Here is a 19,816-nt window from a genome sequence, read left to right as displayed (position 1 = left end):
ACCGGGTAAGGGGAACGCGCCGCCGCACCGCTCCCGCGGATGGGATCGGCACCGAGACCGGGACCCCGGCCGCGGCCGGGACCGGGAGTCGGGGACTGGGCGGGACCGGGGCCGGGACCGGGGACCAGAGCCCAGGACCGGCCGCCTCTCCGAGGTGGGCTGGGCCCTCCACTGCCGGTGCTGGGCGGGAGCGCGGCGCCCCCTCCCCCCGCGGGGCCGGTTATCGGCCGCCTCCCCCACGCGGGGCTGGGGTTCTTCCCCCGCGGCCGTTCCCGGCCTGGACTCTCCGTTCTCCCCGGGCGCTGCTGTCCGGGCCGGGCAGAACCCCGTGGCCCCGCCCTGTGCCCCCCCCCCCAGGCCCGCGGTCTCCCGGGGTCCGGACGGCGGAGGAGCCGGGCCGGGCCGATCCAGGCTCGCCTCTCCGTGTCGGGGGCGCCCGTTTCCCCCCGTTTGCGGGGCCAGGGCCCATCCGGGCCCCGCCGCCTCCGTGCCCGGTCCTTCTGAGGGCCGCCGGTGCCACGTGCCGCCGGGAGCGGGGCCGGGCTCAGTTTCGGGGACGGGACTCTTGTCCGCCCGGGGCTCCCTCCCGCGGCGTCCCCAGCTCCGTCCGTCCCCGGGAACGGCACCCACTGGGCCCGGCCTCCCTGTCCTCCTCCTCCTTTTCCTCACTCAGCCTCCACGACAGCCCCGGAGCCCTTCCCGGCAGTGTCGGGAGCCCGCCTGGGGGTGTCCGGCAGCGGCCAGCCCATCCCCGGTGTCGGTGGCACAAAGGCCCGTCCGTCACACCCCCGGCTGCCTATTTTTAGCCGCTGTCGCTCCCGAGCGCCTGCCCCGGGGACGCGGGTGACGCCGCCCCGAATCCCTCGCGGGACCCCCGTCACCGCCCCACGGCAGGGACGCACCGGGCCCCGTGGCCCCGAGCGGCCGGAGGGACAAAGGGGCACGGCTCAAGGTCACCGTGGCCGCCGGGCCGGGGTGCCAAGGGGCCCTGGCTGTGGCCTCACCACTCCGGCTTCCCTGCGGAGAAGTGGCAGCGTGGCTCCGGCGCGGCCACGGCCCGCGGTGCTCGAGGAGGCAGCTCCACACCTGGTGCTGGCACCGAGTCACTCGGGGAGTCGTGGCCAGGCAGAGCCACAGCGGCAACGAGGAGCACGTGCCCGGGTCGGTCTCGCTCCGGTTCGCTCGTGGATGGCGCAGGGGACGGGATTCAGGTGCGGTGCGGGGCAGGAGCGCGGCCACGGCTGGTGAGCGGCTGCTCCGGGGCGGGGAGTGTCCCTGCTCCGACCTCCCCTCCGTGCGGGCGAGACGGAGATGATCAGAGTAGAGGAGAGGAAACTGAGGCACGGGCAGTGCTGGCCCACTTGTGCCGCGCCTCTGCTGGCTCTCCGGTGGAGGCGGTGGCTACTGAGGTGCCGTGGCGGTGGCGACGTGTCCGTCCGTAGCGTGAGCCCAGCGCGGCCGGGCTGGGAGCCGGATGCAGCCGCGGCAAGGCGTGGGGGAAGCGGCTCCCGCCCGATCGTCCGCGGCCCCGGCCCACACTGGTAGCAGGTTCCTCTTTCCAGAATGCGCGGGATCGTGGCGTAGCTGCCGGCCCCTGCGCGCCACCGGCTGTCCTGGCCCCGCAGCCCCTGGGTCCGGCCCCCGGGTCAGTCCCCGGGAGGGTCTGGCGGTGTGCGCGCTGCACGGGCAGCTGAAACGGGGTTTGCCCGTATACGGCACGGCCGCGGTGCTGCGGTGAGCTCCCTCCCTGCCCTCAGCGCAGGAGAGGTCACAACTGAGAACTGGCTGGCCACAGGGGCTGCTGGCCACACCGGGGCTTGGGGAGCTCAGTGCTAAGGGGGTCCAGACCAGGGTGCTGGGGCGTGGGGGTTCCGTAGGGCCCAGCTGTAATGTGCTGATCTCTCCGGTGTTTTCCAGTGGGGCAAAGCAGAGCTGCTCACAGCCTCACGTTGCCTCAGAGGGCCCCCGGCCCCCAGGGAAGGGGAGCAGGGGGGCTTTTGCGGGCGGTTGGCAGAGCCTGTTTGCCAGGGTTTCAAGGCTCTGCCTGCCCATCCCCTGGGATCTGCCCCGGGGCACTTTGGGGCCCCTCCACTGTGCAGTGCAGACCCCAGTGGTGCCCACGCCCCAGTGCCTTCACGATGAGCCCAGTGCTCCCCACGTGGTGTGTCCCTGGTGGGGATGGCCTTGTCCCCTGCGGGGGACCCGGTGGGCGTCTCTCTCCAAAGCCTGTTATCTGCGGGCGCGGGTCCACCGGTATCCGCTGCCTGCAGGGCCGGGCAAGGCTATCGGGTCCGGCAGGCCCCTTCCCCCTCCAGCAGCAGGCCCGGCCGTCCTATCTCATTAGCTCGAGATTAATGAGGCTCCTGCACTGTCTTTAACTCCTTCTTGCTCGCCGGCTCCTGCCCACAGCTCCGCTGACCCTCTGCTCTACTTGTCCCACAGGTTTGCGCCAACGCCTGCCGGACACCGACTCGGCTGAGGATTAGGGACACCAGCTGTGAGCAGGAGACCCTGAGGCTGTCACCCCCAGAAAGTGCCAGGTCTGCAAGGGAAGGGGTGATGTGCCGTGCTGCAGTTGCTGCCTGCTGAGCCTGAGGAGGAGTTTTGGAGCCTGCCTGGGACACTCCCCCCAACAACGGCAGCACCCCAATCCCAACGGGCAGCACCGAGCCTGCAACACGCCGCAGCCCTCAAGCAAAGGAGACATCGGGCCAAGCCTGAGAGGGGTCAAGGGGCGCGTCCTCGTTTCCTGGCCCAGTGTCAAATCCTGCCCTAACACCCCGACGGCGCTGCCCCCACCCCCCTGGCAGCCCCCTCTAGGGCTGCCCCCCCCGGCACTGCCCAGCTTTGGCCCCCAGCCCCGCTGGAGCGCGGCAGCCTGCCGGGCACTGCCCCCCGGGCACTGCCCCCTGGGTGCATCGCCCCCCGCCCCCCCGGGGATCCCCCGCCTGCCGGCAGAGCCATGAAGCTGCAGGCGGTGATGGAGAACCTGCAGCGGCAGCAGCGTGCGCGGCTGCAGCAGGCACTGGAAGCGCGGCAGCAGGAGCAGCAGCAGCAGCCGCTGCGCTCCACGTCCCCCCCAGCGCAGCCCTCGCAGCCTCCAGGGCAGCCCCCTGTCAGCACCCCAGCACGGGGCCGTGGGCAGGATCCGGCCCCGGCGCCTGCGGAGGAGGGAGCGGAGCCTGAGAGCGCGCACATCCAGCGGGCACAGATGGCCGCCCTGGCTGCCATGCGGGCGGCCGCCGCTGGCCTCAGCCACTCACCCAGCCCGGGGCTGTCGGACGAGAGCCAGGCCTCTGAGGAGGAGGAAGAGGAGGAGCGCGGCGAGGAGGAGGAAGATGGCGGGTACCAGCAGGAGATGGGCTCTGAGGAGGAGGAGGAGGACCTGTGAGTGTACTCAGGCAGCTCTCATGGGTTTGGGGAAAGGGCAGGGAAGTGGCACAGCACTGGTGGGTTTGGGCACAGCGTGCTGGGGAGGCTGCGGGGATCCTGCAGCTTGGGGCAGGTTGTGGGTTAGAGCCACCGGGATATTCCAGAGCAGGAGGTGCTGAGAGCAGCGGCTCAGCTCTGTGGCCGTGATTCCTCGTGCTGGGCTGGCACGACATCCCATCTCTGCCCAGGAGCTGCGTGGGGCTGTGACAGAGGACGCCGGGCTGGCGTTAAATTATGCAGGACCCTCAGCTGCCTCCAGCATGCATCCTCCCAGGGCAGGGCCCGGCCAGGAGCCATCTGGCAGAGCTCCGTGGCGGAGCTGCTCCTGGGATGCCAGGGGCCGGCCAGGCCCCGCAGAGCTGCCCCTGCCAATGGGCTGTACCGGGGCTCCGCTGTGTGCTGGGTGTGTGGTCCCAGCCCCACAGCTGGGGAGGGGAGAGGGATGGACCTTGGGAACCAGCATGGAACCAAACCTCTCCTCTCCCCCTGGTTCCAGAAAGGGCAAATGGGATGAAGATGACTTCGAAGAGGACCTGGGTGAGGAGGAAGAGGAAGAAGAAGAGGAGGAGGAAGAGGAAGACTATGAGGAAGAAGAAGACATGGGAGAGGAAGGGCTCAGCTCAGCAGAGGCGGTGCGGGCGGGCGCGGGATCCCTGCTGCTCCGCAAGCCCCCAGCGCCCCAGCACTACCGGGGGGAGCCACCACGGCTGCCGGGGGGACAGGAGCGGCTGCCCCCAGGCCTGGGCCACGCGCAGCCCCCGCCACCGGCACCTGACCACGGCGACTGGACCTACGAGGAGCAGTTCAAGCAGGTATGTGCCCACTGAGACATGCGTATCCCTGCCGTACCATCCCTCTCCCTGCTCCTGTGCCTCCGTGTGTCCTCGCGAGTGTGGGGAGGTGCCTCTGGCAGTGCCGCCTCCGGCAGTGTTCTCCTCAGATCCGGCTGCTGTTGTCATTAGGAATGCGTGGGATTTCTCTGGGGTTTTAGTGCTGGGCTCAGTCTTGCCCCCTCCCTGGTTGGGTGGCTCTGAGTGGATCCTGTGTCCGGGTTGTTCCAGCACATGCAGACAGTGCAATGGGGTTTGCTGCAGGGAGCTGGGAGGATTCTTGCTGAAAATTATGAAAAAATCGCCCCCAACTTGAAAATCTGACAGGATTCTTGGTTTTCCTTTTCTCCACCTCCCCAAGCCATTTTCCGCAGGGACCTGTCTGTGTCCCATCACCGTCACTGCAGAGGTGATGCCTGGCAGGATAATTCTGGCCCCGTGAATGCTTGGTGGGGGGCAGAGCTGCCCCCCTGCCACTGCCAAAATGCCATTGAAGAGTGAAAGCACCTGGCTGCCCCCTTCATTGCCTTCCCCAGGCAACAAGGCCAGCACGTTCCCACTCTCCCGGTGCCAGAGCTGGCTGCGCTCCGCTCTCACTAACAGAAGAAAACGTGCTGGAGCCGGGGCTCCCCAGGGACCGCCCGGCACCTTTGATGTGTGCTTAAATACATCGGAGTTTGGGGCTGGGGGAAGGGGCAGGACCAGCAGCAGCAGATGGGACCCAGATGGAGCGGCCGGGGCATGGTGGCCTTTCAGGAGGGATGCGACCACCTCTGCCCCTTCGCCTTCAGGAGGCTGTCACATCCCTTCCAAAATGGGGGAAGGGGCTGCTGGGATCTGCCAGCACATCTGGATGTGGGCAGGCTTAGAACAGGGCTGGCAGAGGGAGCACCAGCAAGCATGGAATGTGTGACTGTCCTCCTGGCACTGCTCGGCTGCGGGGATGGAGGGATGCTCCTGCCCAGCCGTGGGGACAATGTGGTGCTCCTCTCCAGCTGTGGGGATGGAGGGATGCTCCTGCCCAGCTGTGGAGATGGTGTTATGCTTCTGTCCAGCTGTGGGGATGGTGTTGTGCTCCTGCCCAGCTGTGGGGATAGTAGGATGCTTCCACCTGGCTGCGCGATAGAGGGATGCTCCTGCCCCGCGCATCCCTTGTGCCGCTGCACCCATGACGCCTTCTCTTCTTGTGGTTTCTCTCTCTCTCATGCTTCCTGCTGCCGGGGAGCAAGGGGCCAGGGCCCTGAGCTTGTAGCTGTGAAAAGGCTTTTCAATACCGCAGCTCTGATCTTCCTGTTTGTCAGTGTGTCAGTGCCCTAGTCCAGGCTGTAGCCTCTGCCAGGTCCCAGCATTTCCCCTGCCCCCCAAGCTGTGCTGGCAAAATGGGTTGAGCACCCCCTCTCCCTCCATGTCGCTTCCCGGGGTCGCCGGGAAGAGCCTGGCACGGTGGTGAATCATGGAAGCAGCCAGAGGGGGTTGGAAAGCCTCCGTGGGCGGAGGAGCGGAGGCGACGCGCCGGGCCCGGAGAGGCTTTCCCCGGCACGTCAGCCCGCACGACCGCGCTTGGATCGCGGCCGCTGGACTGGGGCCAGGGGGTTGCTGGCGCAGCCGGTGCTGGCCGGGAGCTCCTCCTGGCCGGCCTCCAGCGCGTGCCGCCGGGCTCCATCCCAGCCCAGCTGGCGCGGCCTGGGAAGGAGCAGCAGGAATGTAAACAGCGAGGGCAGCGCGGGGCAGAGGATGCCGTACCCCATCCCCGCTCCTCGCTGGGGCGGAGGCGCCTTAGGGGGAACCCCGGCAGCTCCAGGGTGCTGGAGCACAGCAGGATCCCTGTGTGAGTGAGCCAGCAGAGACGCGGTGCTGCGTGTGGCTGTGCCAGTGCCTGCTCTGTGAGGGACAGGCTCTTTTGGGGTTCCTTTCTATTTTTGCCAAGGAGCTCCTCAGCACTGGCAGCACTCCAGCTCCCCCACCACCCCTGATGCTTCCCCTGGCTGTCCAGCTCTCCCTGCAGCTACCATTTGGATTCAGCTCCGGTTGTGGTGGTGCTGCCAGCATCCTTGGCCCGTGGGTCTCTCGAGGACACCGTCCTCACCGGGCAGTGCTGTCATCCAAGCCCCTGTGCCTGTCTCCACACCCAAACCCCCACAGCCGGGAGCTGTCCCCATCCTCCACTGCCAGGTTTTATTGACCCATCTGGGACAGATTCCTGTGAACTGGTGCTCGGCTGAGCCGTGGGGGGCCAGAGAGAGGAGGAGGGGGCCCAGTTCAAGGGAGGAGGAAGGGGAGGGCGTGAGGAAGAGTTATGGAGGTGAGGGAGGTTAGGGAGCCGGCGCGTGGCACCTCCCCATCCCCAGGGACGGCTACTGCACAGGCAGAGGTCAGCTCCGCCTGACCCGGGCGCTGCCGGCGCGGGCAGCAGAACAAAGGAGCCCCCAGCACAACACAGGACTCGGGGGCAGCGGCTGCCGAGGGCACCGTGGCTCCTCAGGGGGGGAAAAGGGGGCATTTTCTGGGTGGGAAGAGGCTCCCCACGGGAAATGGCTAAAATTCCAGCAAGCTTCCTGCCATTAGCAAGGAGCTGCTGGCGGTAAAACTGCTGAGTTCTGTACCCCAGCACTGTGGAGGCTCTGCTGCTGCTGCCCCCCAAGATCCCTCCTCTGATCTTTCTGTTTCATTATTGCTATTACTGTGTCCCACTAATACCAGGAGTGGGAGCCCCTGGTGCGGTGGCAGCCCCTGGAGCTGGAGTTTCCGGCTTCTGCCCCTTTTGGAGTTTCCTGTGCTGCCGGTGCTCCCTCAGGCATGGGCACCCTGCACGCCGGTACCCCGTCCCACGTCACGGGAGCTCGAGGAATCCATCTCCCTGCGTTCACCCGGCTGCAGCAGCCACCGGGCTCCCTCTGGGGTTCTCCATTTTGGGTGCTCCCTTTTGGGGTGTCCCACTGTGGCTGCCTCAGGTTGATGTTTAACCCCCCCATTTCTGCTTCAGGAAGGATTTAAGAAGTCAGGAAGGATTTAAGCTGGTGGGAGGCTGTGCCAGCTGGGGGGTTTCGAGGGGTGCTGGTGCTTTAGTAGGGCAAGAGTTTTCTTGTCTTGGGGACATCTGAGCCGTGCCAGTGGCACATGGGCGCAGAAACCTCAGCCCTTATCTTGTGCGGTGCAGCACACCCCGAGATACGGCGTTTCAAAGTGCAGCGGTGGGGGAAAAATAAACCGAAAGCAACTCGGCAACCTCGGAAGGGCTGCGGGGGTGGGTGAAACTGGACCCCCCTCCTCCCAGACTGGCCCCACGCACATGGCTGGTGGAGCTGGGATTTTCCAGGAGGGTCTGGAGGAGCAGAGAGCCCATACCTCCTCTGAATCCCCAGGAGCTGATTAAGGCATGGGGGGATCCCCTCTGAACCCCTTTCTCCCGTGGATTATTCTCCTTTTCAAAGCCCAAAGCCAGCTGGGGGCGTGGGGCCAGCGCGGGGGCCCCGTGGCCTCTTAACGAGGGCGGGAGGGTCCATTTACTTTCTTTAAAATATTGATTAGAGCTTTATTGCATTAGCCAGCCGAGCGGATGAGCCGCCCCCGGGGAGGGCGAGGGGCCCCCTGCGCAGGGAAGGGGGACCCGAGTGTCATCACATGGCCGGGGGCCACCGTCCCCCACCCGGAGGCAGTTTGACTCCCAGATAATGGGGAGTGCCCTGGGGCCCCCGGTTGGGCGCTGCTCTGCCGGGGAGGTGATTGTGGTGCCTGGCCAGGCCAGCAGCAGATAACGCAGACAAGAGGGGACCTGAGCAGGACAGGACTTTGAGAGCAGTGGGGGAGTCACCGGTGGACCCCTCCCAGGAACAGGGCTGCGTCCTTTCCCCTCAGCCCATGCTCAGCCATCGCCTCTCTCACCCCACACCACTGCCCAGCCTGCCAAGGGGTGCTCCCAGCCAGGGATCCAGCACAGTAATTGGCTCATAGTGCTCAGGGAGCATTCCCGGGGCTGTAATCCCACCAGATCCCTGGCCAGAGGTCAGGGACTTCTCGGCGAGAGCGGCTTAGCCGCCAAGTGCCTCCCCCAGCCAGACGCCTGGGTGCTCACAGGTGCTGGTCCCGGCATTTCGGCACCCATGAAGCCATTTCTCCCAGCAAGACCCAGGATGATTAACGAGGTCGAGGGACAGGGTGACACATCCTTCCTGCTCCAGGTACCCAGCTGGACCGTGCTCCTGACACCCATTGTCTTGGGAGCTGGGCTGGCTCCCCACAGCCTGCTTGTGTCCCCCTAAAGCCCCAATTCCCCCCATGCTTTGACCCCCCCAGAGCCTCATTTCCCCCCACCCCTGGCCCTCCCAGAGTCCCACTCCCTCCACACCCCAGCCCCCCGGGCTGACTCAAGGGCTGCGGAGGTGGCGGCCGCCTCCCCTCTCGGCACAGCTGAACTAACAGGGTTTATTTAAAAGGCAAAAAAAAAAAGAAAAGAGTGGCGCAGGGAGCGGGGCCTTTGTCAGCAGAGCCCCCCGCCCCCACCACGGCGTTGGGCAAGGGCAGCATTGCTCCATCGCCCTATTTCTGGCCCAAACCACAGGAGAAATGGTAGCTGGTCCCAGGGCCCAGCCGGACGTGCTGCAATCAGGGGCCAGGGCTGGGGGTGGTTTGGGGCCAGGGGGGCCCCCTGCTCCGAGCCCCTGGGGCAGCCAGACTGGGGGCTCAGGGTGGAGCTCCTGGACCAGCTCCTGACCTGCTCCCTGACCCTTCCCATCGGTCACTTAATCTGCCTGGGCCTGGGTTCCCGCTCTGGCTGGAGCTCAGGATAATCCACCCTGTGGCTGGGGCTGCTGGAGGCCAGGGCTCACCCCTGAGGAGGGTGTGGCCGTGTCAGTTCTGTGGCAACAGTCCTTTGGCAAAGGGCTTCCCTGTCCCCCCACAGCAGCTGGCTCAGGGTCTCACCCTGGTACAGGCGGCAGTGGGAGCACCCAGGCAGGTACAAGCCCTAAACTCCTTCAGCAAAGGGCTTCACCTCCTGCCTCCGTTTCCCCACCTGCCCACATCCACTGTGGAGCCTCCAACTTGGGCACCAGCGCTTGATGTTGGAGATTCCAGCACCTGGGACATGCTGTCCCACACTGCCACCTGCTCGGGTGCCACAGTGGGATGGGGTCTGTCACTCTGGTGCCACCACAGTGACCACCACCACCCCCCTCCCCTCAGTGCGAGAAAGCCATGAGGTTTCAGCGGTGCTGAAGCAGCTCAGCGGTGATGGTTCCCGGGGCTGACAGCCCACAGCTGGCTCCTGTCAACCCCATCTGCGGCTGCTGGACCCCTTCCAGCTCCTCCAGCAGCTCCTCAGTGGTGTTCCCAGGGGTTCCATGCACCCTGGCCCCACCCGCAGGACCCCTGGGTGCGGACGGAGGGCAGAGGTGCAGGACCTCGCATTTCAGGAACAGATTTGCAATTAGCCAAATCCCAGCAGGCGGTGGAAGCCCCGGTGACTCATCTGCCGGGGCTTACCGCGATCCCCTTCTAAGACGATCATTTACATATGGTGGAATTTAAACCCCCGTCTTGGCTTCCCGGCCTCACTGCTGCCGCTGCTGACACCGCACCCGGGTCAGGTCCCGAATGAGGGTCTTGGCCCTCCAGCCCTCGGGGGCTTCACCCCAGCAGGCTTGGGAGTCACGCAGGAGGAATGACCCAAACTGGGGGCTCACCAGGTGCCCCAAGAGTTTTGAGTTGGCTGGCCACGTTTTCCCAGCTCCGTGCTGCGTGGCTCCGACTCAGCTGCCTCCCCTGGCTCTGCCCGGTGGCGGGAGCTGTGCTGGCCTGGTGTCCTTCCTTGGACGAGCTTTCTCAACAGCGCCTGACTCCGCTGGATTAATATTTGTACAAGGTCCAGTGTGATAGCAAGCATGTGTCAAGGGCATGCACCAGCACGCACACGGCAAGGGCCGGGAGAGCCACCGCTGCCGGCCCAGCTCCCATCTAGCCAGCGGCTTGGCCCAGCCAGGGGAGCAGCCCCAGCACCCCAGCTCCCCGTCCCGTGACCCCTCATCAGCCTGTGCCACACGTCCGCGTTCAGACACGGAACCAGTTTTGATTCCAGCGAGAGCCTGGCACGCTGCCGCCCAGCAGTGAACTGCCATTGGAAACGCCACGGCAGCAGGAATCGCTTCCTCCTCTGCGGGAAGGGAGCAAACAGCAGCGGCACAGCCGTCCCGGGAGCTGGTGTCAGTCGGGCCCGCGGCAGGGACACGGATCCTGGGAGCTGCCGGCTGGCTGGGCACAGCGGCCCGTGCCGCGGTGGGGAGGGCGGCCGACAGCACACGGACAATGGGGGGTCAGGGAGGTTAAACGGTGACTAATTCGCCCTTTCAGCGTCCCCTCCGCAGCTCGGGGACACCCGCCGTGCCGGGACACCCGCCGGGACACCCGCCGTGCCGTGACGCCGCCCGCGTACCCCCGGGGTCACCCGCATGACTCCTTCCTCCAGCCTGTGTGGGGAGGAGGTGGGCACCGGGGGAAGCCCGGCTGGTCTCAGGGGCCCCCAGATTTCCGGGCCGATGGCGGGGGATCGGGACTGGGTTTGTCACTGAACCACGAGAGCACCGATGGCTCCTTTGCCCACCGGGTCCCCCAGCCCGAGCAGGAGGCGCTGGTGCAAAGAGGCACCTGCGGTCGGGCCGTGTCCCCCACGGAGGGGACAAAGCTGGGAACTGGTGTGAACAATGGTGCCGACGGGAAGCTCCCGGGCCCCCTCCCCAGCTGCCGCCGCGGAAGCGGCCCCCCAGCCCAGGCAGGAATCCCGCCGGGCCGGTCAGTGGAGTCACCGCCGGCCCTGGCCGTATGTGGGCGAGGCTCCCGCCAGCACATCCCCCACGAGCAAGGTGTTGGAGGATTTTGGGCAGGGGGCACACACGTCCCTGTCCCCAGCAGCCCCTTCCCACGGGGGGCTGTGCCCTGGGGGGCTCGCAGGGGATTAGGGATGGGGACAGCCGGGGGTGACCCGTACCTAAGCCGAGTGCTTTATCTGCGTAGGAATCTGCTCCGGGGCTGGACACTCCCTTTGCCCTTCACTGGGAGGGATTTGCCACAGCAAACCCTGCACCCCACGCCGGGGAGGCCGTGCTTGGAGAGGGGCTGCTGCCTCGGGCACCCCCAGCCCTGAGTCAGCCATCGCCTTACGGGAAATCACGTCCCCAGTGCCTCCGAAACGCCGCAGCCCGGGGCCCTCGCCAAATCCTTCGCTCTGGTTTTTACAAATGACTTTCTTTTTCTGAATAAGTGCCCTCTCCGACCCCACTGCGGGTCCTGGCATGCCAGAGGCCGGGGGCTGTGTATGGGCTGGGAGTGGGACGGGAAACGCGCCATAAATGTGTTTATTCTTCGTTAAAGAACTCGTTAGTGTGCGCGGGCTCTTCCCCCGCCCGGCGTGGCCCCTCGGCTGTCCGCGGGACAAAGGGATGCATCCCCGGGGGCTGCCAGAGGAAGGAAGGAAAGAAAAGGAGAGAAGTAGCCCCTCAGCCTGTCACCCCTGGCCCTGCTACCTGCTGAGACAGGGTGGGCTCTCCCCGCCGCTGCCTGCGTTGTGTTTTTTCCTTAAATACAGGAATTTGGGGGCGTTTAGCTCCTGGAAGGTGGAGGCTGCCACCAGCCCCCCTCCCTGCTGCAGTGGCCCTTGGGTCTGTCCCCAGTCCCGGCTCACGTCACGGTGTGCACGTCCCAAACCGGTTTCGGAGAGAAGGAGGAAAACCGAGAGTGTTGCCACTTCCTGGCGATGGAAAAGAAACTTGAAAATTAATCCCCGAGGCCTGAAAACCCGGAACGGAGCGGGGGGGAAGGGGAGGTGTTTTTAACTCGGACGTGGGATGCAGGAACACGGATGCTTCATGGGGCAGACAAGGGACTGCTGCCGAAGGGGAGATTTGCCTGGCACCAGCATGACCCCCGGCATTCCCGGAGCCTTGTGAAATGGCGCTTCTCCTCCTGCTTGTAATTGCCCCTCTTGCCCCAGCTCGGGAGGAGGTCGGACCCCCGGCACGCACCGCGCCCGTGCCGAGGGCTCTCCCGCATTCCTGGCATTGCCAAGGGGCCGCCTCCCGCCCGCCCTTTGAAAGCCAGCGGGTTGGGATTTTCCTGTAATCTGGTTTGAAACATTAATCCGGTCATCCACACCAAACGCCGGGCCGGCATCCTGCCGGGGCGCTGGGCCGGGGTCAGGGCCACCCGCCCACCGCCTGCCTAATTCCTCCTCCACTTAATTATAGATCTGCTGGCAACAGCCATCTGGCTCCGTGTCCTCAGCCGGCCGGGGGCCGGGGCCGAGGGGGCTGCGCTGCAGCCAGGTGGGCCGGACACTGTGGCCAGAGCCAGCCGTGCCGCTGGCATCGAGCATTCACCCTGGGGTAGGTCAGCACTGGGAGCACTGGGTGCATGGAGTCACATCCCCCCCCCAGCCCAGGGAACTCTCGGGGAGGTGGGGGCCATCTCCTGCCCCCTCCCCAGCCAGGCTGGGGTGGCTGTGCTGCAGCGTCCCCGGCACTGCACCCTGCCATGGGGACCCCACAGTAAGAGGATATTCCTGGGGCAGCTGCATTATGGATTAAGTTGTTTCCACCTCCCTAATTACGAAACATAAATGTATTGACTCAGTGGCGCAGGGCGGCCTTGCCTGCAGCTCCTGCTCACCGGTACCTTTGCACCGAGCACCGAGACGCCGCGAGGAACCGGCTTTGAGCTGAGCAGAAACCAGGGCTGAGAGCAGGAGGCAGGGCACAGGCACGGGCAGGGCAGGGATCAGCACCAAGCAGGCACAAGACTCAGCACCTGCTGATTTCAGTGCAGCAGTGCCAGCAGCCGCCAGCCTGTGCCAAGCTCAGCTGCGTGCTGGGTTTCGCATGCTGCCGAAACCAGAACGTTTCTGTTCCTCAATTTGCATTTTGAGCCCCGCTGTCCCAGCTGTCCTGCGCTGCCGTTGGGGCTCATGGGGCGCCGGCTGCTTTGCCGTTGGCTGCCGATGGCGTCAATGCAAGGAAATCCTGCGAGGAGTCACTCGTCTCTGTCCCCTTCCGCGTCCTGCCTGTGCTCGGGGGCGAGGGGGAACAGGGGTGGTAAGGGAGGATTGGGGCAGCTCGGCAAATGCCACTCTGTCACACACCACAGTGCACACCAGGCATGTCCCGGCTATGGCTGGGCATGTCCTCACCTCACTGCCGGATGAGCACCCTGGGCAGGTGCCCGTCACTGGCAGTTGGTTCTGCTGGCAGTGGCAGAGCTAAACCAGGGTTTGGGGGGTCCCATGGGGAGCGTCTTTCTCAGTTTGGCACTGCAGTGGTCAGTGAGCAACTGCCAAGTGCAGCGAAGCTGTCGAAGTCTCACCAGTAACTTCCAGCAGCAGCTTGTGCAACATCCTTTGCCCGGCAGCCGTGGCAGGGGTGCTGGCAGGGCTGTGAGGTCACTGGGCAAGAACGGGGATCCCTCTGCCCGCCGTCCCTGGGGACCCCCGTGGCTTCATCCCAGTTGGGCAGGGGTGAGAGTGGCCACAGCCAGCTGAGCTTGGCATGGGACCACCGGGGCTGGTGGAAGGACGGTACACGGGGCAGCTGCCTGCTGCGGCCACTAATCCCCTGTCCTGACTGGCCACGCTCTCCTCAGCTGACGGTTAATTTTCTTTCATCCTCTTAAACGTGTCCATTCCCCTCAGGACTGAGCCCAGGGCGGGGATCACGGCCCCGAGGGTCTCGGCAGTGGATGAACCGGCATGTTTGGCGCTTCCCCAGGATGGTTCCGCACCCCGCAGGATCAGGCGCCGGGGAAGCCCTTTCTCTGTGTGCAGAGCCACTCAAGGAAACGGGGGAGGCTGGATTGGCGCTGGCCCAACATCCCTCAGCCAGCACGAGCAGCTGGTGCAGCTCAGCCCCAAAAACTATGGTGGTGCTTCTGTGCCATGGCTCACTCCCCCCACACCACAGTCCCACTGTGGGCGCTGGGGTGGGAGGGGGGCTTTGAGGGTCTCTGCCGGTGGTGCTGGTGGTGCCGGTGGCTCCTGCCCTTCCCCTGGGGGTGTGCAAGGGGCTGGTCGCGCCTGCTGAGTTTCCCAGGGGAACTGGGGGGGTTTATGGCCCTGCTTATCATGCGGCCCCATTGATCCCTTTGATCGGTGCCGGCGGGCGAGTCCGGCCCTGCAGGATCCGGATCCTCCCTGCAGGGTGGCAGGAGGAGGGGGCTCAAGCCCCTCGAGTACAGCCAGGATGATGCCCACCCATCCACCTGCCCACGGTCCTGGTGCCGCAGGGCGTAGCCATGGAGGGAGTGGGCCCATGGGTGACCCAGTGACCGGCAGCGGTGGCCCTGCAGTGCGTGCCTGGCATATTATGGGGGGGTATTTATAGGCCCCTCCCTGCCCCCCGGCCCCACTGGCAGTTGTTCAGAGTTGTCATTGAGAGAAGCAGAGCTGTGGTGGCCACCCCTGGGGCAACACCTGCCCCCACAGCCCCTGCTCCATCACCCTTCCCGGGATGGGGGGGGATTATCCACCAGCCTCCAGGCAGAAACGGTGCTGGGCTTCAGGAGAGGCCGCACGGCATGGTGTGGTGCGTGCCTCCAGCGTGCCGGGCGCTCCAACCGGCAGATCCTGCGCCATAAATCAGGCAGGAATGTGCCGGGGTGGGGGGTCCCAGCTGAAGATGCCCCAGCAGAGGTGGTGCTTGAGGTGCAGCGTGTTGGAGCCTGGCCCAGCTCTGCCTGTCCCGGTGCAGGACACGTCCTTGCAGTGCCATGGCACACAAGCTCATGCCAAGGCACCACGAGCTCATGCCAAGGCACACAAGGCACTAGCTCCCACCACTGGCTCCCGGCTGTGGCTCTCTGTGGCACCCTGAGTGTGGAGGAGGGACCATGCTGAAGCGCTGCTGTGCTGAGCAGGCAGTGGATGCTAAAAATAACCGGGATCAGCGTTCCCGGGAGGAGCCGGGGCCGAGCACGGTGTTGGCAGCCTGGGAGCCACTCCAGCTGTGATCCCAGCACCGGCATTCCGGAGCTGAGCTCCGAGCAGGGCAGGCAGGGAATGGCACAGCAGAGCTCAGGCGCAGGTCAGCCCAAGCCACAGGAACCCCCTGATCCCATGTAGGGACCCCCCGAGCCATTTGGTGTTCTGTGAGCCACAGGGCTGCTGCAGTGGAAGCCGGGGGTCTCAGGTGGGGGGACACATGGATTAAGGGGGTTTCTGAGCATCTCTCTCTTCTGCAGCTGTACGAGCTGGATGGTGACCCCAGGAGGAAGGAGTTCCTGGATGACCTCTTCAGTTTCATGCAGAAGCGAGGTGAGTCCCCAGCTGTGTGTCCACCTTGTGCCCCCTCGTCCACTCTGTGTCCCACCCTGCTCCACCACACCCACCTTGCACCCCCCACATCCCCCCCAGGGCCGGGGGCTCATTTCCTCGCCCCTCATTACTGCCCCGAGGTCACGGCTCCGGCTGAGCTGCTGGTTAATCTTTAACCCCTCAGCACAGCAGGGTCAAACCTGCTGGGCTGGATCCAGCGCCTGCGGCCCCCCCTCACCCCCCTACCTGCACCCACCACACCCAGACCTGCAGCCCCTCCCCACAGGGTCCCACTACCAACGAAACACCCCTGGCTGTGCACCCCCTCTGCCCATGCCCTGGGTTATTGCAGAGTTCAAAGCCCCTCTCTGCACCCTCTCTCTGCCTGGGGAGAGGCCACGGTGGGGGGCCGGGGGTGGGAAGGGCTGAAAGCCAAGCGTGCTCCTGCTCGAGGGTCTGATTCCCGCGTGGAAAACAGCGCTGGAAGTGCTGACACAGGGCTGGCTCCGGCCCTTTGTCAGACGGCACTGGGAAGGCACGTGTGCCTGCGGGGGGGGGGCTGGGGCTGCTGGCTGGGTCCCCCAGGGTTCCCCTGGCTGTGTCCCATCCCCTGCCTGTATCCCATGAAGTCCCCTCGCCTGCATCCCCTGGGGTCACCCCACCTTCATCCCTTGGGGTCCCCCAGAGCACCCCCTCACCACAGGGTTGGGAGGGGAGGGACCCCCATGAGGGAGCAGGTGCTGCCAGCCCCCTCCCCAGCTGGAGGGATGAGCCTCCTGGCTCATGGGAGGCCGCCACAGCCGGGTTGTGCCGCCCCCGTTATAAATAACTCGCGTTGCCCAGTGCCGGCTCAGCCCGAGGAACCGGCTCGGCCACGACAGGGCTGTGGCTGGAAACTGCGAGTTTCTGTTTCCTTTGTTCGGGGCTGATCTCAGCGGGAGGGCCCGGGGGGGGGGCGGAAAGAAGGGGACAGTGGAAGGGGAGGGAGGAGCAGGAGTCCCCCAGCCCCTCTACTGCCCCACAGGGGTCTCGGCAGCTGCGCCCCCACTTCGGGTAAGAAAGCAGCACCCCAGACCCGCTCTCTCCTCCCGCCGCTCCCCAGGGACCCCCGTGAACCGGATCCCCATCATGGCCAAGCAGGTGCTGGACCTGTACATGCTGTACACGCTGGTGACCGAGAAGGGGGGTCTGGTGGAGGTCATCAACAAGAAGCTGTGGCGGGAGATCACCAAGGGGCTGAGCCTGCCCACCTCCATCACCAGCGCGGCCTTCACCCTGCGCACCCAGTGAGCGGGGGCTCGGAGGGGAGGGGAGAGGGGCGAGCCCTCGGGGGTCCCTCTGCCCTGTGCAGGGGACGGGGGCTCTGTGTGGGAGCGGTGGGGATGGGGGGAGCGATGGGGTGGCACACGGGAAGGGGTGCCCAGCCACTGCGTCACCCTCACCATCCCCGCCCGTGTCCCGTCCGGCCGCAGGTACATGAAGTACCTGTACCCCTACGAGTGTGAGAAGCGTGGGCTGAGCAACCCCAATGAGCTGCAGGCAGCCATCGACAGCAACCGGCGGGAGGGCCGGCGGCAGGGCTTCAGCGGCTCCCTCTTTGCCTACTCGCCCGGCGGCACCCACGGCCTCCTCTCCTCGCCCAAGCTGCCAGTGCCGGCGCTGGGGCTGGCATCTGCCACCAACGGCGGGGCCATCGCACCGGGCCAGAAGATCAAGAAAGGTAAAAGATGCTGTGGGGTCTGGGTGCTCCAGGGTTTGGCTGCTGCGGGGTCCAGCTGCCACAGGGTCTGGCCACAAGCTGAGCCCTCTCCTGGCACTGGGAATAAGGGGCAGAGCTGGGGGAAGTGGGCGGAGGGGTGATGCTCCTCTCCCCTGCTTGGGCTCCAGGGCTCGGCCCGGGGACCCTGATTCCAATCTCTGACCTTTGGAGGCACAGCAGGGCACCAAACTGTTGTGCCAGGGCCGGGGACACCCTGGGGTGGTGGTACCAACCTACCCCTGTGCCCCCATCCCTGACACCTGCTCCCCCGGCAGAGGAGGACTCTCCCATCCCCATCTCCATGCCCAGCCGGCTCCCGGTCTCGCTGGCCGGGCACCCGGTGGTGGCCGCGCAGGCGGCCGCGGTGCAGGTGGCGGCGGCCGCCCAGGCCGCGGCGCTGGAGCAGCTGCGGGAGAAGCTGGAGTCGGGGGAGCCCCCGGAGAAGAAGCTGGCGCTGGTGACGGACGAGCAGCAGCGGCTGATGCAGCGGGCGCTGCAGCAGAACCTCCTGGCCATGACGGCCCAGCTGCCCATGAGCATCCGCATCAACAGCCAGGGCACGCGCTCGCCAGGTCAGTGCCGGCCCCGGCCACCCGCCCCGGCCGAGCCCCTGGCCCCGGCAGGCTCCGTAACGCGGCTCTCCCCGGCAGAGAACCGCCCAGACGCCGCTGCCACCAGCAGCAACGGCACCAACAGCATCAGCATGTCCGTGGAGATCAACGGCATCGTCTACACAGGTGAGGGGCTCCCCCGGGCCCCACTGCCCTGGGTGGGGGCTGCTCCGGGTCACACTCCCACCTCCCTTCACCCCCTTCCATGGCATGGCCACGGCACCCCGCGGCTCAGCCCCTCGCTCTCTCCCCAGGTGTGCTGTTCGCTCAGACACCCGGCCCTTCCTCCTCCTCTTCTTCCTCCTCCTCCTCTGCCTACAGCAAAGGCAACGGCGGCAGCAGCCGGAGCAGCGGCGGCAGCGGGGTGGGGAGCGGCGGTGGCGGCGATGGGAACGTGGCCCCCGCCCCGGCCGGCCTGGCCGTGCCCCCCAGCTCTACCTCCAACAGCGCTTCGCCTTAACGCCCCAGAGCCTCGCAGCCCTCACAGCACCGGCGGCCGTGGGGGGACGGGGCCACCGGGGCCTTCTGGGGTCTCACCAGGGTCTTGCCCGAGGTCTTGCCAGGGTCTCTCTGGGTCTCAACAGGATTTCACCGGGATCTCACCAGGGTTTCACTGAGATCTCGCCAGGGTCTCACTGGAGTCTCACCAAGGGTCTCGCCCGAGGTCTTGCCAGGGTTTCTCCGGGGTCTCATCAGGGTCTCGCTGGACTCTGCCCTTGTTCTCGTGTTGTTGGATTTTCCTTTTCCAGGCAGAAAAGCTTTAGCCCCGGGGGGTTTTGCCGGAGCCGCCGGCTGTCCGGCTGCGCCGCTCCGGGACCGTTTACCTCACTCACATCACACTTTGCACTGTACATTTATTATTATTATTATTATAATTATTATTATTTTTTAACTCGTGTTACCTCCAGACAGACGCACGGACGCCTGCCGACGCGAGCTCTAGCGAAACCCCCCCGGAATTCTAAAGGAAAAAAAAAAAAACCCAAAAATGCTAAAAAAAAAAATTGGAAATAGGGAGATATTTTATTCATTTCCATCCTTTTCCCTCCTTTGTTTTGGGAACTCCACTCTCTGCAGGATTTTAAGAGGTTGGTTTTGATTGTTTTGTTGTAAATAGCTTCTATTTTATTCTCTAAAAAGAAAAAAAAAAAAGGAATCAAACTTTTAACATGCAAATGATATATATTAGTCTTCATCAGGGAAAATGGGAGCTTGGAAAAAAGTTGGAATCTCCTTTCTCCTCTCCTTATCGGTGGTTGGGTCCAGCTCTGCTCCTTCCCCCACCGGCAAATCCTAATTTTTATTCCTCCCCCTGCATAAAACTACTGTTTAAAGCCACTTTGGGCTTATTTCCTCCAAAAATAAGCAGGATCCAGAGGATGGGGATGCTCGGGGCTGCAGGACGCTCCGGAGCTCGCGGAGAACCCGAAGGACCTGAGGATTTATTTGAAGCCTCACAATCTCCGTTTTCTTTTTTTTACCGTTCCCCACCCCTTCCCCCACCCCCCCCCCAAAAAAAAAAATTAACCCACATCTGCGTGAGACACAATCCAACCCGATACCGAAACCCCCTCACCCCCCTCGGTATCTCCATTCTCAGGTTCCCACCTGGAGCACAGGGTTTTTCCCCCTTCCCCAGGTGCCCTGGGGGGGGGGGTCCAGGCTGGTGGGACCTCCCCCCCCCCCCCCCACCCCCCTTTTTTTTTTTATTTTCACTCGGGGAAGTGGCGATCTCAGGGGATTTGGGGTTTTTCCAGCTGGTTTTTGTTGTTTTCTGCCTTTTTTTTTTTCCCTGCTGGAATCCCCTTGGTGGCTCCGTGGGGTGGGGGGGTCTTGGTGGCTTCATGGACCCTCGGGGAGGGGGTGGGGAGGGCCTGGGAGGGTCCGTCCAGCTCCT

General features: G+C 65.0%; 1 protein-coding gene across 2 annotated transcripts; it reads left to right on the top strand.

Moving 5' to 3' along the window:
- Positions 1-845: 845 nt before the first annotated feature.
- ARID3A (AT-rich interaction domain 3A) lies at positions 846-18,934 on the top strand. 2 transcript variants are annotated; one of them, XM_042035150.1, is made up of 9 exons: positions 850-1,211; positions 2,443-3,387; positions 3,929-4,244; positions 15,477-15,549; positions 16,652-16,835; positions 17,022-17,269; positions 17,584-17,880; positions 17,959-18,045; positions 18,174-18,934. In XM_042035150.1, exons 2-9 carry the CDS (start codon positions 2,963-2,965, stop codon positions 18,377-18,379), a joined length of 1,836 nt encoding a protein of 611 aa, XP_041891084.1. In that variant the 5' UTR covers positions 850-1,211; positions 2,443-2,962; the 3' UTR covers positions 18,380-18,934. The 2 variants fall into 2 exon arrangements, with proteins under 2 accessions (XP_041890993.1, XP_041891084.1); XM_042035059.1 differs by having other exon boundaries at positions 846-1,211; positions 17,584-18,045.
- Positions 18,935-19,816: the final 882 nt, after the last annotated feature.

Source organism: Corvus kubaryi, unplaced genomic scaffold (genome assembly GCF_017639235.1).
Source record: "Corvus kubaryi isolate FWS band 111438036 unplaced genomic scaffold, C.kubaryi_AGA036_p1.0 121, whole genome shotgun sequence".
Classification (NCBI taxonomy): domain Eukaryota; kingdom Metazoa; phylum Chordata; class Aves; order Passeriformes; family Corvidae; genus Corvus; species Corvus kubaryi.
The sequence above is the reverse complement of the archived record's forward strand: the minus strand, read 5'-3'. Positions and strand labels throughout refer to the sequence as shown.